Consider the following 16,470-nt stretch of genomic DNA (forward strand, 5'->3'; position numbering starts at 1 on the left):
CATGCATGTGTGTGTGACAGAGAGAAAGTCAATAGTCTGGCTATTCCTGGGCCATTTGGGGCTGATGTAATAAGAGTCATTACAGAAATAATTGATTTATCTTCATTAAGTCATGAATCAAAGAAAAAAGCTGGAGCCAGCAATTATTTGGCTTTTTTTATGTGTGAAAATGTTTTATTTTTATATCTGCACATTTTATGTTTTAGTTTGAATGTTTTTTACGGCATTGGACATTGACCATCTTTAGGTTTTGAATTTTTGGTCTGGACAAAAAGGAGTAACGTGAGGACATCTACTTATCTACATTTGTATTTCCAGAACAAATACGGTATATCATTGTTTTAGACTATATTATGACAATGAAGTTGTAGTTATAACTAATGTGTTGCCCTATTGTGAGAGAAGTACTCAAATATTTACCTCAGAAAAAATAGCAATACCACAGTTTATAGATATGTATTGGCAAAAAAATATTCTGCAAGTATCAAAACTAAAAGTACCCATACTGAATGATGTGCAGCAATATATGATTTGATAATGATCCCATTAATGTAACCACAACCTGTTTGTTGAATTATGTTTTGCAATATTAATCTGAAATCTGCAAAGTCACTACAGTGATGAAAATAAACAGTGCAGTAAAAATAACTTTCCCTAAAAAAAATGTTAATGTGTTAATTGTGAATTACAGACAAAAGAAAAGGCATCAGCTGACAGGATTACGAACAAGTAACGTTTTAGATGTTATGTCAAGCCCTCCGTTATAAATCGGCTTCTTTACAAGGAAAGCTGTTTCCGACGTTCACGGTGACGTCATCGTGGAGCGTTCAAACCGCTCTTTGGCAATATTTAGGGGACGTTTGAAGTGTGCCGCCTGTTTCACACATGAGACGGACGTGAATCGACTCACGATGGGGAGCTTCGTCACGCAGTCGTTGATCTCGTCCGTCCTAATGATGTCCGCGTTTTGTCGCGTCCGCGGAGGGAGGGCGAGTGGGCGGTTACAACCGCTGTGCGTGATTCACAAACCCTATTTGTTCCTACTACTTTGAGCGCCATCTTGTTTGTAACTCTTCTACGTAAGTGGTAGAGTTCCTACCGAGGGGGTATCCGATTACCCTTTTTTTTTCTCCAGCGTTAGTCTGGAAACCTCACCCTGTAGGGCGCATATTGCATTTGCTTTGTCGCCTATTAAAACAATACGCCGCGGTCTTTCTAACTGGACAGAAATGAGCATCGAAACGCTTTTGGAAGCAGCCAAGTTCTTGGAATTGCAAGCCCAGCAACAACAGAAAGCACGTGGTAAGTTGGATTTTATTTATAAATATTCTAAAAGATATACAACATCTGCAACGATGAAATAGCTTTTATAAAATACTGAAGACTTCAGGGATTTTTTTTTCCCGCAGATGGATTTATTTTCCGCGTTATATACAAACCCCCGATTCACAAACGCCATTCATGAAGTAATTACCTAATGCACATTGTGGGTTCGTTGTGTTTGAATTAAAAAATATGACGAACTCTTGAGCGGAATATCTTTCATTCAGTGACACTTTAAGTTTTACTTTCAAACGCGTCTCCAGTGTGCAGACGCGTTGCAGGATTTCGTTTCCTCTTTGAGTCACATAGTGTCTTCATCTGAACCCGCCGATCGCTGATCATAAACACACGCACACGGGCTGCTGCAGCATCGGGGGTGACTGCATCGAAACCTGCTGCATAGACGCGGGTGGTACAGCGGAAAGCTGAACAGCAGCGCTATGAAGTTCTCCGGTTGCTTTCCCTTTCTGTTTCTCGCCCGATGTGGACGGGCTTCGGTTCACGCGCTGCTTCGAGACATTGAAAATCAAATGACCCAAACATGCGGAGGGAGATAAAGGGCGGTGGCGCAGGGGATGCCGAGCTGGTTTTACATAATGACCTAACGTCGCCCGCCGGGGACCAAGTGACTGGCGATCAGGCTTCCCCTCTGCACGCGCCTGGTCCTTTTGAGTTATTCCCGCTTTTAAACATTTGAAGTGTTGTGCTTCTATAAAACCGTGTATATGGTTCAGTCGGGTCGATTGTGTCTTGTAATAAAAAAACACACACGTAAACTCCCTGGCCTTTCCGTCGCTTTTGGAGCGTTTGAGTGTCTGTCGATGACGTGTGCCAACAACCACGCCTTCATATGTTAACTGCATGTGGGTGGCCCCGCCCCTTTCCCCACGTGCGTGCCTGGGCTACCCCTCCCAAAGATCGTTTGTGAATACGACAAGTCACTACGATTCAAGAGTCAAGATATTTGACTTTCATATGCACAGTTAACAATCACTACGTACAATGCAGATATTACTTTCCTCGGTCCTCCTTCTACACAGAATTCAATAACTTAAGGTAAAACGTTAAAATTACGATGTGTAGTCCGGAGAAAAAAAATTGTGTGCTTCTTTTCTCCAAAAACAAAATTTTCCGTTTGTTCACCAACAAAACTAACATAACTCAATGGCTAAAACAAAGACATGCAGTGTGTCCAAATTAAAACGCAACTACTGTCGGCATGAGTGTCATACCAGAACTCGTATTCGAAAAATGAGATCCCTACACAAAAATATGTTTTTAATAAAAAATAAATCATCTCGGCTGTCTCAGTGTTTAGCGTTCCAGTCTTTCTCCCCGTTGGTGTGTCTATGGTGACTTGCACAAATGTCCGTCGCTTATAAGCGTCTGCTAAAATGTAATGTAATCTCAGGTTCGCGCTAAAAACAAGATAAAGCAACAGTGTCGGCTTGTAAACGAGCTCACCTTGTATTTAAAACAGTGTATGAAGACATTAAGGGGACATGTGTGTGAGAGCGCAAATTTTATTACTTAAGCAAGCAATACACATTCTACTAGAAAAAACCTGCAATTCTCCACCTTTTTAAAAAATAATTTGTTGCGTTAATCAGAAAGGCTCAAAGTGAGACTCCTGCTTGTTCCCTCTCCCAGCTCCTCCCGCCATGCTGCATTGGGAGAGCAGAGTCCTCCCCCCGCCTCCCCTCCGCTCTGCTACTGTAGAGCAGGTCACTGTGTGGAGAAAAGTAGGCCAGTGTTTCTCTATGTGCTGCAGTTATATAATGTCTATAGAAAATCCTCTTGTTTTTCTAAGTGCTTGATACATTTTCTCTCAGAAAAGGCACTTCTAGTGTGTCTGCACCACAATCTAAATGATCAAACTCTCATAACAAGACATTCAACATCTTACGAAAGCCGTCTAGCACAGTTACCAGAACATCTTGTTCTTTTCTACTTTGATGAAAACATTTTTCAGGGTAACGTAACAAATATATGGAGCAGATGATGACACGTTGGACTGGTGAATATGAGGCCATTCAATTGTTCTCAGGAGTGTTTGAGACCTGGAAATGTCTCTTTTTCACTGGATTTTAATTTATTGTTTTAAATGCTGTATGTAGAAAAAAGGCTATCACTGTCCCTACACGCACGCACGCACGCACGCATATATATATATATATATATATATATATATATATATATATATATATATATATATATATACACACAAAATTTAGTTATTTTTGGTCAAAGCTATAATGTCCCTGAACTTTAAACTCCTTATTACTTGACAAATACACTCCTTACATATTGTTGCAATCTTGTTTAGTGGTCTACAAATAGTATTGATCACATAAACGCTTATTGTTATACAAACCGTTCACCCTAACACAAATGACTAATTACACACTAATTACTAAGGTTATAATCAGTTTTCTCATAGCTATATCTTCAGTTCTGCCCTGAGGGAACGAGTCTGTTTAGTGCTGCAGACACTTTAGTCCACTTCATAATTATTTAAATGACAACGACTTGTATTTGACATCTCAGCACTAAACATCATAGCCAGCTGCCATAGCAACGAGACCGCCTCTTTCTCCTGCAGCCATACATTATGGAGACGGTGTCTTGAATATGATCAGATCAAACTAAAAAGCTGAGATTTTTCTTTGATTCCATCTCCATAGCACACTTTTTTTTATGAAGCATGTCTCGGCAAGTCCTGTAGTTTGTCCATTGATGCAATGTATGCATGTAAAATCCTAAATAATTTTTTTAATCTTTAATGTTTTCTTCAACGATGTCTTAAGTCAGTAAAATAGATTATTCACATGAATTTAGAATTCCTAAACATCTGTTTCACAAGTAATCTCCAGTTAAGGTTCACCTTCCACATAGCTTTTTGTTGCAGGCTTCCCAACATGCAGCGTGTTATGTCCTGACATTGGTGACATGGTGAGGGTTCCCTCTGTGTGGGGCTTTTGTTCGTTGAGATGTAGAGCAGACTTGCACCCGCCTCCCCAACACAACTTGGTCAGTGGGCTGTGACTGGTATTACATTACAGCAAGATGTACCTCCAACAATCTTCTTTCAGGGGGTGCTGACGCTTTCACAGGGTTTTGTAAATACACATTTGAGGCGCCAAAAAAGAAATGATCACAAAAGTGTTTGAAATGTAAAACATTTAGCCTTAACAAAGAAGCCCAGAACATTTTGTTCCACAGCAGTAAAGTTGAATAAAGGATTACATAAAGATCATGAAGTGCTCCAAGTCAAATGACATTTGGACAAAATGCTTGCTGCTCATGAGACATACTGAGATCCCAGAGCTCCTCATTATTCCTGTTAATGCCTCACGTGTTATTGCCTGCTTCCTCAGGTTTTCGGTTCAGCAGTGTATTAAGACTTAAGTTTGGGTTTTTGTCCTTGTTAGCAGGGCGTCCCACCACACAGCAGCTTCGAGGCATTTTCCTGTTGTTGGTGTCACCTTCACACAATACAAAAGTCAACAGAGAGTGACTGGTTGTTTTCACCTCTGATGTGATGAGTTTGCCTGGTTTCTTCCACAGAGGATGAACTAAAGGAAAAGCAACGTCTGGAGCAGCTGGCAGAGCAGAGGCACTGTGATGTGAACTATAACTCGACGATCCACATCAACAATGTTTCTAAAGCAGTGGAGCGCCGCCCGCCGCCTGTCCCGCCCTCTCTGCCTCCCCCCTCCATGCCCATCACTGTCATCCCCATCCCCGTGGTCACCCACAACCCTACAGGCTCCCCCACGCTGCCTGTCGCCACGCTCTCGCCTCCAGCTGCCACCATTCTGCCACGCGCTCCACAACCCAAACCCGACCACCCGACCTCTGTGCTGACCGTCAACCACAAGCAGCTGATACAGAACCACCATCATCACCAACAGCTCATCGTCCAAACAAACAATACTAAACTCCAGCAGCAGACACACCCGCAGTTGCTTCAACGCTACCCTGGCTCCATCGTCTCGCCCCCCCTGCAGCACACCTTACTCCCTCAGCCGGGCCCGGTGGTCCAGCAGGCTCCTCTGCAGAACGGCCCCATCAGCCGGGGGAGTCCTCCTGATGACGGCCGTCAGCTCGACAAGAAGAGGCCTGGCGGGTACGTCTATAGACTTGTTTACATTATAACTTCAATAGGACTTCAACTGAGTATTGCTTTCATTGATATGATCATTTATTGGTCTTCCAATTTATCGGTGTAACATGTAAAAAGTGTACAAGTACATTGGACCTGTAGCCTCCTAAAACCACTCAAAGCATTCATTCACCTTGTAATGATCAGTAATGGAGAAAAACAAGCAAAATGTAGTCTTTGTGAATTTATTGATTTTGTTTTTTGTTTTTGTTACATTGTAACTAAATTACCTGCAAAAAAAAAGGAAAACTCTTCTTTGGTTGATTTAGATTATTCTTGTCACATTGCCCTTTTAAACACCAAATTCTTACTGTGCTCTCATCTGTGCTCTTACAGGGCAGGCACAAGAGAAGTGCATAACAAGCTTGAGAAAAACAGGTGGGTTCAACCTGTCTACCATAGGGCCTCCTAAAAGAGAGCGCAGTCTGAGGTTATTGTGTTACATTTTAATAATATTGTACTAGTTACGTAGTGTGTTGTCTCTGAAGCTGGCTGGTGCCTTTGTTTAGTTTTAGAAGTTTAATTTCAATACTGAGCTTGATGTTTTTTAGTTAAGAACACCAATTACATCAATCATATGCTAACAAAATAAAGCCAAGTGTGGCTCAACCATTTCCCGCTGTCTTAAATCTCCTCCTTTTGTTTTGTGTCTGTCAGACGAGCACATTTGAAGGAGTGCTTTGAGACGCTAAAGAAGAACATCCCCAACATAGACGAGAAGAAGACCTCCAATCTGAGTGTGTTGAGAAGCGCGCTGAGATACATTCAGGTAAGACAAGTAAAGTTTGCTAATACAAAGTGTCTGTTGCTAATTATGCTGTGCCATACCTTTTTATTTTATCCATGGTCAAACAACATATTCTATCAACCAACCCTATACCTACCCTGAGAGCGGAGACCCGTGTTCTGCGTTCATCAGATCGGCATTGCATGCGAAACGTCAAGGCGGGATTAAAAACCGAAGATCATCGAGATATTGAAGCGTTGGATGTGATTAACAAAACTGTTAATTCACAACTGTTTGCTCCGTAGGCTGATGCGTAGATGGAGAAGTCTGATTCTACTCTACCGTATTCATGTGCCTCAAGTCTCAATGTGAAAGCCTCGGTTAACCTGCCACACAACAGCTGTTTGTCTTTTTTCCCTGCTGTCCTTCAATGTGCGACCGAGAGTTTCTTTCACGAGAAATGTAGCGCCGCCATGGTGCTATGCTGCAAGTCTTGTCTTGGTTAAAGCTTCATGTAAAGCGTGACATGGCAGTGCAACTAATCGGAGATCAGCTTCTTTTTTTTTTTTTCAGGAGTTATGTTGCCGCACAACAACTGTTCAGCACAGCGTTATTAATTCAACCAGTTTGTTGAGAAGTTTCTGCTCAAGATTGTATCACAGGGGGCGTGGCGATGAGTGCAGACACTGGATGACATGTTGCTGGTCTGATGCGTGTTTGTCAATGTTGCCAAGGTTTCTACGAGTTTATTTGCATTGACGATGACTCAAGAAACGGGAAGCTTCCATTATCTCGAAGCCACATTGCAATGTGAGCAAGAGTCTGGTCTCCAAGAGGAGGGGCATTAGTTAAAATGAAGGTAAGCAACTCCTTTTGTAGTATAAGCACGATCACAACTGTCATTTTCAGGGTTTGCATAATCGGCTCTAAATTTCAGTACAAGATAAGTGATGTTGGGTTGACTTATCTTAAGCGTAGTCTGTTCCAAATAAACTACCAATATAGTCTGACCAAAGAAGTTGGAACTCCCATTTTTTGCCACATTGTTCCCTATTTATTACTTGTAATGATTTCCATCATATTCATATGTTTTCCTGTTCTTCCTGCCTTTTGTATTTCTGACTAGATCCTTTTTATGATGTAGAATCTCAAACTCATCTTCATTTGTACAATTTTTAAGCAACGCTGCATTTGATGTTAAGAATTTGTGCCATTTCTACAAATGAATGACTCACCATGTGTTTGTCAGGCTCTTACTCCAAGCACCCTGATTGTAAACAGCTGGTGCAAAGGTCCACCACTGGCCCAGTTTAACCCTTTCAGACCGACTGTGTCATAGTGTTAACTGTGGGTCATTGGTCTCCTATAGATAGACACTGTAGGGTGGCAGCTTTAAGTACAAGTTTACCCAAGTGTTGTACTATAGGAATGATTGTGCACATGGTCCAGGCGCACAGTGGTTAATAGAATTGCACAGAAGCTAATGGTTTTATTTTTAATACCAGCAGTGGCGTATTTCGTGGAAAAACATGGTCCCGCTGTTGAGTACTTTGCCAGGTGTTTATATTTCACAATCGTGCACGATGCAGTCATGAAACGTTACAGGTGTGTTGTTGTAATCCATGTGAAAGCCACGCTCGTGTGATGCCATCCCAATATGATCTCTACATTGGTCTTGTGATAACTTGGGGTTAGCTGTCTGGCTTACAAAATAATGAAGTCCGTATATGGTTATGCACAGTCGTAAAAGGCTATTTTTTGTGTGCATATTGATAGTCCTGCTCAGTTATGAGCGTTTAAGGCCTCCACGAAAAAAGCAACCCTGTACACATTTTCTCTTCTTATTATATAACCGTTTACAAATGTGCATTTTACAGAGAGCAGTGTGCTGCTGATTTGATGCTCTAAGAAGCAGCAGTCTGGTTTTCCTTTCTGCGCATGGATACTGAGAGAAACTAGGACAGCGTGGGTGCAGAGCTCGTCACCCAGTCTCCCTCCCTCCCTCTGGCCCTCTGTGTGATGAAGCAACACCGCCTTAAAAGTGTTGTGTTCGACTGGCAGAATGACCCGTCTCTCCTTTCCTCCTAGCAACAACTGACTTGGACAAGACATATGTTTAAAGCAAAAGTGAAGAAAATATCCGTTTCCAGCCCCAACGTGTCTACGTCGACATTAGTCGACACATCCTGTTAAAACACATTTTGATGAGCTCATGAACAACTGGCTGGGCTTGTCTTCTTTTGGAAGGGTAGAGTAAAAGAAGGGAACATGAGGTGAAGGTAAGCCAAAAGAAAACACGTGTTCACCCTGTCATATTGAGACGGGTGGTGCAGGCGTGTGTCCTGCCTGCATACGCCTCCTCCCCGCCCCTGTCCTCCGTCGCCTCCGATTTGGCAGCAGAGAAGCCGCATGTACACACAAGTGAGGTCAAGTGAGGCTCTCGGCTCGGCGTCACGTTTGATTTCTATGCCTGATATCGCAAGTGTCAACTTGGAATGTATGCAGGAGGAGCCGACTGCGATGTGATTTCAAGTTTCACTTCGTCATTTCATTTCAAGTCGAAATGACTCCGCAACTAATTGACCGGAGGACCTTGCATACGAACAGATTTAGCTTTCTCGATTTTTGTTTTTGTGTTAAGGAAGCTAAACATGGGAGCTTGGCTTGTTCCTGAAGGCTTTCCCCTGGCCGTAGTAGTGCTGCGCAAGCCGAGGCTGTAAAATAAGCCTTGATGCATAAGAGCTCCTCCTCTCTGCTCCCCCACCCTTCCTTCCTACATCCTGCCTGTCTGAGCTTTTAAGGCCACATGAGCAGCAAGCACATGGCTAGCCTGAGCTGCGTGACGTCACCCCCCCCGTGCTCAGCCCCCGCCCAGCACTGCAACAGGCGGGACTTGCCATACCATTCGGCTTAGCTGCCAGCAGAAGGGAGGGAGCACGGAGCGGTAAACATAAGGCTCAGTTTACTCGGCTCGCGCTTCATTTTCCTCATCACTGACTGAACTTGTTCCTCCACTGCTTATCCCGGAATGCCCCGTTTGAAACGTATTGTGCCATCTGGTGGGGAACCTCTTAATGTAGAGAGGTTTGAGGGGGAAATATGTGTTTATTATTAAGTAAATTACATTTAATTGTGCACATAATGGCTTATTTCCGTATTTCCTTGCCTTTTAAACAAAGTCCCGCTTTGACATTTATTATTCATTCAGCCTTTAACATTAAAAAGAATCAGTCCATGGCAGTCAAGGTCACGGCTCTTTAATATTTGAAGGTTTTTAAAGGTCTCAGTGAAACTCAGTTTCTTCTTCAAATCCAACAGCTTTTACATTTGCTGTAGCCCACAAGCATGCGTAGTATTATCTCTTGGAACATTGTGTTTTATTTCTGGGAAAAGAAGGAACATATTTGGTATCAGCAGGGTTGTGTTTTGACCAGTTGTTTCTATGCAGCAGCTATGTGACAAAGAAGTGGAGTGCAGATGTGTTGTCTTACAGTACTCTCGCATGGTCTGGACTATCGATCAGTCCTCAGCCACGATGAGGTAATTAGGTCAGTTATGACCAGCACAGACTTGCACACAAGGAGTGGTGTGCAAAAGTATTTTTTATTTATTTTTTCCTTCTTCCATAGACAAGGCTGTTATTGTTGAACTCAGGCACCATGTGAAGTTCTGTGCTGCTGCTTGAAGGCACAGCGAGACAAGGGTTTATGGTTACCACGCTGTCACAAGACCTGTGCAGAAGCCTGATCAGTCATCCAGGCTGTGCAGAGTGCCTGCAACGTGGCCTCCTGCGCTGCTGGCCCTTTAAGAAAAACCAGCCTTGTGCCGTCTGCTGCAAAAGTGAGTCAGTGAGTACAGCTTGAATTGCTCTCTTTCAATCCCCCGCTATCTGCCGCCCTCCCTCCTTCCGTTCTCAGTGGGCCATGTGCTCAGCACTCGCATTGCTTGTGACAGCGCTGGAGCAGTGTTTACCTTCCACACACACACACACACATTTACTGCAGCCTGCCCCTGCGCCGATCGCGATTTTTAGCCGAGGTCGGACCGCGTCTCTGTTGAAGGAGGCGTGTGTGTGTGTGTGTGTGTGTGTGTGTGTGTGTGTGTGTGTGTGTGTGTGTGTGTGTGTGTGTGTGTGTGTGTGTGTGTGTGTGTGTGTGTGAAGACACGAAAGGTAGTCTGCACCTTGTGTCCCACTGACTCGGTGACGTGATTGCCAGGGAGATGTGGGCACGTGGGAGCCATCTGTGACGGACTTGGTTGTCAGGTCTCCATAGTAGATCTCAGACTGTTTCTCAGGAGCCAAACGCAACGCTCCATCCACCATCAGCGCTGTAACGGGGAGAGTTCAGTGGGTCTCGGTGTTTGTGGAGCGTTTTTCACCATGAGTCATCGTGTGTGTGGCATAAAGCTGTTTAAACATGAGTGTAAAAGGAAGGCGGCCATCCCTCGGCCCACGTGACTCACATTTTGTACATTTCATACCATTTATTTCTGCTCTGCTGATGAGTTGGAAAATCTGTTCTCATGCATGCGAGTCATTTCTTTTCCTTATTACACCCAGCTGTGAAATGCATCTTTACATGCTGGGACCCTCTTTTCTTAGGAGAAAAATTAAACGGCACCTGAAGGAGTCCACGTTCTTTCAGGTTACCGAGGAAACATTGTGAGGTTTTCCTCTGTTTCCACGGCAACGAAAGATGGGGGCATTTCAGTACATCGTTTGTTGAGACTGAGGATAATGTTAATGTGCTCTGACTGAAGTGCTGATATCATCAGCTCTTCTCGAAGGAGACAGGCTGTCGAAGGCTGGTCTCGAGATACACATCTGTGTCCTCATGTGCAACGCGTTATTCAGCGGAGGATCTCATCTGCCGTTCTCTCCAAGCTGCAATTAAAATACAATTACTTTGTTTGATCTTCAGCGTGTGTGACTAAGACTTGAAATAATAAATCCTTGTGGCTTTCCAGAAGCACTTCACCACTTTCAGAAGTAAGGAGATACATAGGCGAGAACAGTGTTTGTCTTTACTCATTACTGTTACAGAAAAACAAAGAGGAATGTTTATTCTAATTTGGTGTTGGCTCCTATTTATAGAACCAGTATTTAAAGCAGAGCTCAAAGGATAAGTCTGCCATCCTGATATCATTTTATTGCAGATAAATCAAATATTTTTTTAAAGGTAAAATCTCCCTCAACGTGTATCGGTATTGGACAATAATTAATGGTAATCTTCACCTTTTTTACAACAAAAATAAACATGTTTTTCATGTGGGTTGAATTTGACTCAATCAAGGTCTTCTCATAGCTATCGTTTGCCAAACAAACATGTGAACTGGACTTCCTCTGAGTTTTTATGTTCGTGTGACTCAAAACCACCCTAGTGGGATACAGGCCAAGCACAGACCGCTTGGCCCGTGCATTTTTAATCCTGGATAAGGACTAAAGTAAAGACAGGTGCTGAATTACACAAGGCCTTCATTTTATTGATGTACACGTACTGTACAGACCACGATGACAGAAGTCTTTCTACATCTAGCCAACACGTTCACCTGTTCCTCAATCCAGCACTCTTACACAAGATGACTTGCACATGTACTAGACACATGCACACGTACACGGTGGCATAAACACTAACGGGGCCTCCACCCTTTGGGGAAATGGCTTTATGATCGGTGTCATCAGGTCACTGGTAACAGATTGCACAGCGTGTCATTTTCCCGAGCCTCCTCCACAGAGGCCGGAGTCCGTGTCGGATACTTTAACCGCGCTGAGCTGGACATGTAATAAATTATATGAAGTATTCAATTTCAAAACACCAATCCCCCAACAGCGTAACTCCATCCTCCTGTCTGTATAACTTTAGCTAGCAGTTATTCATTTGTGAATTAGCCTTGTTACGGTTGTTGCTTAACATTTCTTAGTTGATTTGCATGTGAAGTTTGATATAGTTTCCATACATTTCCTCCAACTCTTCCTTCTGTTGCTGTGTACATAGGAGTCCAGATCACTTTGTTTTGCTTTTTGTCAGCACATGGGTTAAAGAAAACTGGGTCACAGCGCGCCCACTGCCTGAAATCACCTACAACTTTCCGTACTGGTCTCTCCGCTTCCTCTTCCACCTCCTCCTGCCCTTGTGCTTCTGTGGCTCTGTTCTTTTGCTCCCTGCACACAGGCTCCAGTCACAGGCTTGTATTTCTTGGACCTATTCTAGATTAATGAGCTATAAAGACAGCATGAGCAATAATGATACTTTTCTATTGAGTTTTATTGGTGCGATGTGCTTTGTTTTTGAGCAGTAGACACTTTTTTTTGAATGCGTTGTACATTTTCTAGGACCCACTGTTTGTTGTTGTTGGAGGCTCAATTTAAAATGATAACTTAAGGCCACTAAAGGTCTGAGTTGAGTTGTCTGTGATTATGTTTTGTATTACTAATCTAATTTTGGGAAATGACAGTAACTAAACTGTCATATACGTTGTGGAGTACAGTGTTATAAAGTCCTAGATGGTGCTTCAAAAGTAGTATACCACAGTCTTATGCAAAAACACAAAAGCAAAGCTTTACCAAGACTGGATTCATTCAGGTGTTGCTGCTTAAGTAAGTCAAATAAACTAGTAACCAGTTGTACGTTTACTGGCAGCTCCCACCATCATGGAGTCACTCCCGTCATTTTACAACCTTAATGATTTAACGGTTTTACCATCTTCTGCTTTCTCTTTTAGACGTTGAAGCGGAAAGAGAAGGAGTACGAGCACGACATGGAGCGCCTGGCCAGAGAGAAGATCGCCACACAGCAGCGATTAGCAGAGCTGAAGAATGAGCTGAGCCAGTGGATGGACGTGATTGAAATCGACCGCGTTCTCCGACAGACGGTCCAGCCGGAGGAGGACCAGGCTTCCACCTCAACTGCCTCAGGTAGACTGACAGTCAGGGTCGGATTACTGGGGGCTTAAAGGCATGCCTAATTATTAATATATTTAAAGTGGAGTTAATCCCATGTGAATTTGTAACCGCTCTGACCTGAATATAGACGCCAACTACAGCGCCGAACCACATGCTTTTTTATTTAAATGCTAGTATTGTCAGATGCAATGTGACTCCTGCAGTTGATTCAATTTAACTGAGTTCATTATTTCATTTCCTGGTGTGGCAGAAGGTGAAGACTTAATGGATGATGACCTGGAAGATGAGACTGCGCCGAGAGCACAGACTGCCTTACCCACCGTGCCTCAAACCATGAAACCTGAGCTGCACAAGACTGCAATACCTACTCAGACACCAACCCTGACACCCACCACTACCTCCTACATCACCCAACACATCTCCATCCAGCACAAAGTCCCTCTGCACCAGCCTCAGCTCCACCCGCTGACCGTGTCCAAGCCCGCGGCCCCACCAGCACTCGCAACATCCAGCACTCGCATTGCCCCCAGTCAGCCCTTGATCCCCACCCACACGCAGATGGTGACCGCCTCCAGCCTACACCCCACAGTCATTGCACACGCGTCAGTGTCCCATCCCTCAGTCATCCAAGCAGTCAACCACGTCATCCAAGGAGGGGGTCCCAAACACATAGCCCACCTGGTTCCATCCACCACCACCGGCAGTGTCCAGTTGGCCCCCGGCCACCAACCCATCGGCCACATCACCGTGCACCCGGTGGCTCACCTGAGTCAGCACCTACCCGCCCTCTATCCCCAACCGGTGGCTGTCACACAGTCGGCGGTGGTCGGTCACATCACCCACACGCTGAACCACGCCCACCCTCACATGAACGGCACTGCGACTAGCCAACCGGCTGCCGCCATTGTTGGCAAACAGACAGCAGTCAGCACCCAAATGGTGACCCACCACCAGCAGCTGGTGGGTCAGACAGTGCTCAACCCTGTGACAATGGTGACCATGCCCTCCTTCCCCATCAGCACCCTGAAGCTGACTTGAGCACTGCCAATAGCATCACCAGGCTGCGCGACTGAGACGCCCCTCGATAGGGGACAGCCACAGGCCTCAGACCAGGCCACCAACGAGAGGGCAGGGGAGCTGCTGGACCCCTCTGATCCAGAGTCCCACCATCATCAAGAAGCATTACAGCTGATCGACAGCCAGGAACATTCCTTTGACAAAACCTCTTTCAAGACTAGTCCACCAGTGTCCTGAAATCTTGAGCTTCAATTTAGGACATGGTTGAAAGTCTGTGTGTGTGTGTGTGTGTGTGTGTGTGTGTGTGTGTGTGTGTGTGTGTGTGTGAATATATGGGCAGATGATCAGACCCTCTCTTTTGTTGCAGAAATAAGAGCAGTCTTCATTTTCACATGAGCTTTACAGAAACTGCTTCAGAGGAAAAATGTTGCAACGCGTGACACGTATCCACGTCAGCACCCTGTTGCAGTGTCCATGTCGGTACTGGCTGGTGGGTAAACTCCCCGTTATCACTGTGACTGCTGTGGATTAACCAATCGTAGACCATGTATTTGAGAGAAGCTCCACTGGCCTTTGAAGCTTGTGACGGTGTATGATCAGAGTGCGAGACCCGCCATAACCAGCACGTTGGGAATGTGATTTAGAGGAGCTCCTCCTCTCCAGCAGAGGCACACGCTGCAGGGCTGGAGCCAAATCCCGGACTGAACCAGATCCTGAACAGAAGCTACAGTCCTCAGCGATGGTGCATACAGCAATAGCACGCCCTGCTGGCTGATTGTGTTCAATTTAATACTACTATCCCTGGAAAAAACCTTCAAGTTGAGTATAATGCCGATGGATATCATTCAAAACAGCCACTTAAATTAAAAGAATATGCAGTTTTGTCAGGGTTTGGATACTCAAATTGTTACTTATCTTTTAGTATTTGTTCCTCAAACTTACTGGCGGCCCTTCACTGAGCACGAGTACAAGTTTAAGTATAAATTTATGTTTTTGTCACAGCTGCTAATTATTTTAAAAATATTTTTTGCCAAATGAAATCATTTTTAGATGCCCCCTAAATGTTACACAACACAGTAGTATGTTTAAATACTAAATGTGTGAAATACAAACTCGGATGTTACACGGTGAGGTTGTGTTTCGAAGCTTTGAATGTGAATACATAAAAAAAAGGTCCATTAAATGTAGTTGAGTGTTTCTTTGCTGTCTTGCAAGGCAAATGGTAGTAGGATGTGTGTTTGCATGCTGTGAGAGCATGCCGTGACTGTTGATTAGTGATAATCTTGAAAGCAAAGAGCCATAGCGATGCCGTCTGTTGTGCTTTGCGGACTTTGACAAGTTGCAGTAGGAATGTTACACTTTTTGTTTTGCTCAGAGTCAAAGCTCTGTCATTCATAACGTGTTTGGATCGGTATAAAGAGATCTCAACAGCGGGCATAAATCCAATCAATGTGTGTGTTTTTTTTATTCCAAAGCTAGCACTGTGAACATTTATATATAGTCTCAATGAGCAGCATCTTAGCGTAGCACTTGCTAGAACAGCAACATGCTGTGTTCTCCTTGTTTAATCTGAATGTACTGATCTATGAAAGGATGCGGAGTCCTGCACTCATCAGAAGTTAAGCCCCCCCCCAACCCCTCTTTTTTTTTGTTTAAAAGAAATATGCGATTACTTTATTAAAGTATCTATTGTATGTAAAGTGTAACATTTAAAACTGATTTTGTATTTTAAAAAATTGCTGTTGCTTGTTTCATCTGAAGAATAGCTTTTTATGTTCAGACTAATTGATATTGGTATTTGATAATATAGTTTGTTTTTTTTCAACTGGGACCATGAACAGTGCTGTTTATCCAGGTGGCGACTACAGACCGTCCCACTTTGATGTTACACTCGGCCTCTGTGGAAAGTATTCTCCCCGAATTGTTTTTTATTTTGTTCTGATGCAATATGATTATAGCAGGGACTCTTGGTTTTGTTTTTGCCAATTGCAAAGACAAAGTTATGTTTTTTTTCAACCTCATAGTTTATGCAAATGATATTGAACAAATCATCATGAAATCATATTGTAGCAAAACAAAATGTGTACAAATGGACAGGGATTCAGATACTTGAAGAAGCAACAATATACTTGTGTTTTCCCTATGGAGAAAGTTTAAGTTGTATATAGCCTGTAAATGTTGGGCTGCATTTAGATCTAACTGTATGATGTAAAAAGCTGGGAAAAATATGTAAAATAAAAAATTTATAAAAAATATACTTAATAAATTGTATTACGTTTACAAATGTCTGGAGCTGCTTCTGTTCTTTTCAGTATTGCAGCAACATCAGGTGCT

General features: G+C 43.5%; 1 protein-coding gene across 2 annotated transcripts; it reads left to right on the plus strand.

Annotated features, from left to right (window-relative positions):
* The first annotated feature begins 896 nt into the window (after positions 1 to 896).
* Positions 897 to 16,357, plus strand: mnta (MAX network transcriptional repressor a). Of its 2 annotated transcripts, XM_068585805.1 has the most exons (6): positions 897 to 1,302; positions 4,891 to 5,452; positions 5,825 to 5,866; positions 6,146 to 6,257; positions 12,939 to 13,131; positions 13,370 to 16,357. In XM_068585805.1, the coding sequence occupies exons 1-6, from the start codon at positions 1,230 to 1,232 to the stop codon at positions 14,155 to 14,157; spliced, it is 1,770 nt and encodes a 589-aa protein (XP_068441906.1). In that variant the 5' UTR covers positions 897 to 1,229; the 3' UTR covers positions 14,158 to 16,357. The 2 variants fall into 2 exon arrangements, with proteins under 2 accessions (XP_068441906.1, XP_068441908.1); XM_068585807.1 differs by lacking the exon at positions 5,825 to 5,866.
* Positions 16,358 to 16,470: the final 113 nt, after the last annotated feature.

This window comes from Clinocottus analis, unplaced genomic scaffold (genome assembly GCF_023055335.1).
Source record: "Clinocottus analis isolate CAN_PGR_092001 unplaced genomic scaffold, fCliAna1.0.p SCAF_2, whole genome shotgun sequence".
NCBI lineage: Eukaryota > Metazoa > Chordata > Actinopteri > Perciformes > Cottidae > Clinocottus > Clinocottus analis.

Coding starts and splice junctions, on each gene's coding strand:
- mnta (XM_068585805.1), top strand. CDS start 1,230: ATGAGCATCGAAACGCTTTTGGAAGCAGCCAAGTTCTTGGAATTGCAA. Junction 1,303..4,890: donor GCAACAACAGAAAGCACGTG/GTAAGTTGGATT, acceptor TTTCTTCCACAG/AGGATGAACTAAAGGAAAAG. Junction 5,867..6,145: donor AACAAGCTTGAGAAAAACAG/GTGGGTTCAACC, acceptor TGTGTCTGTCAG/ACGAGCACATTTGAAGGAGT.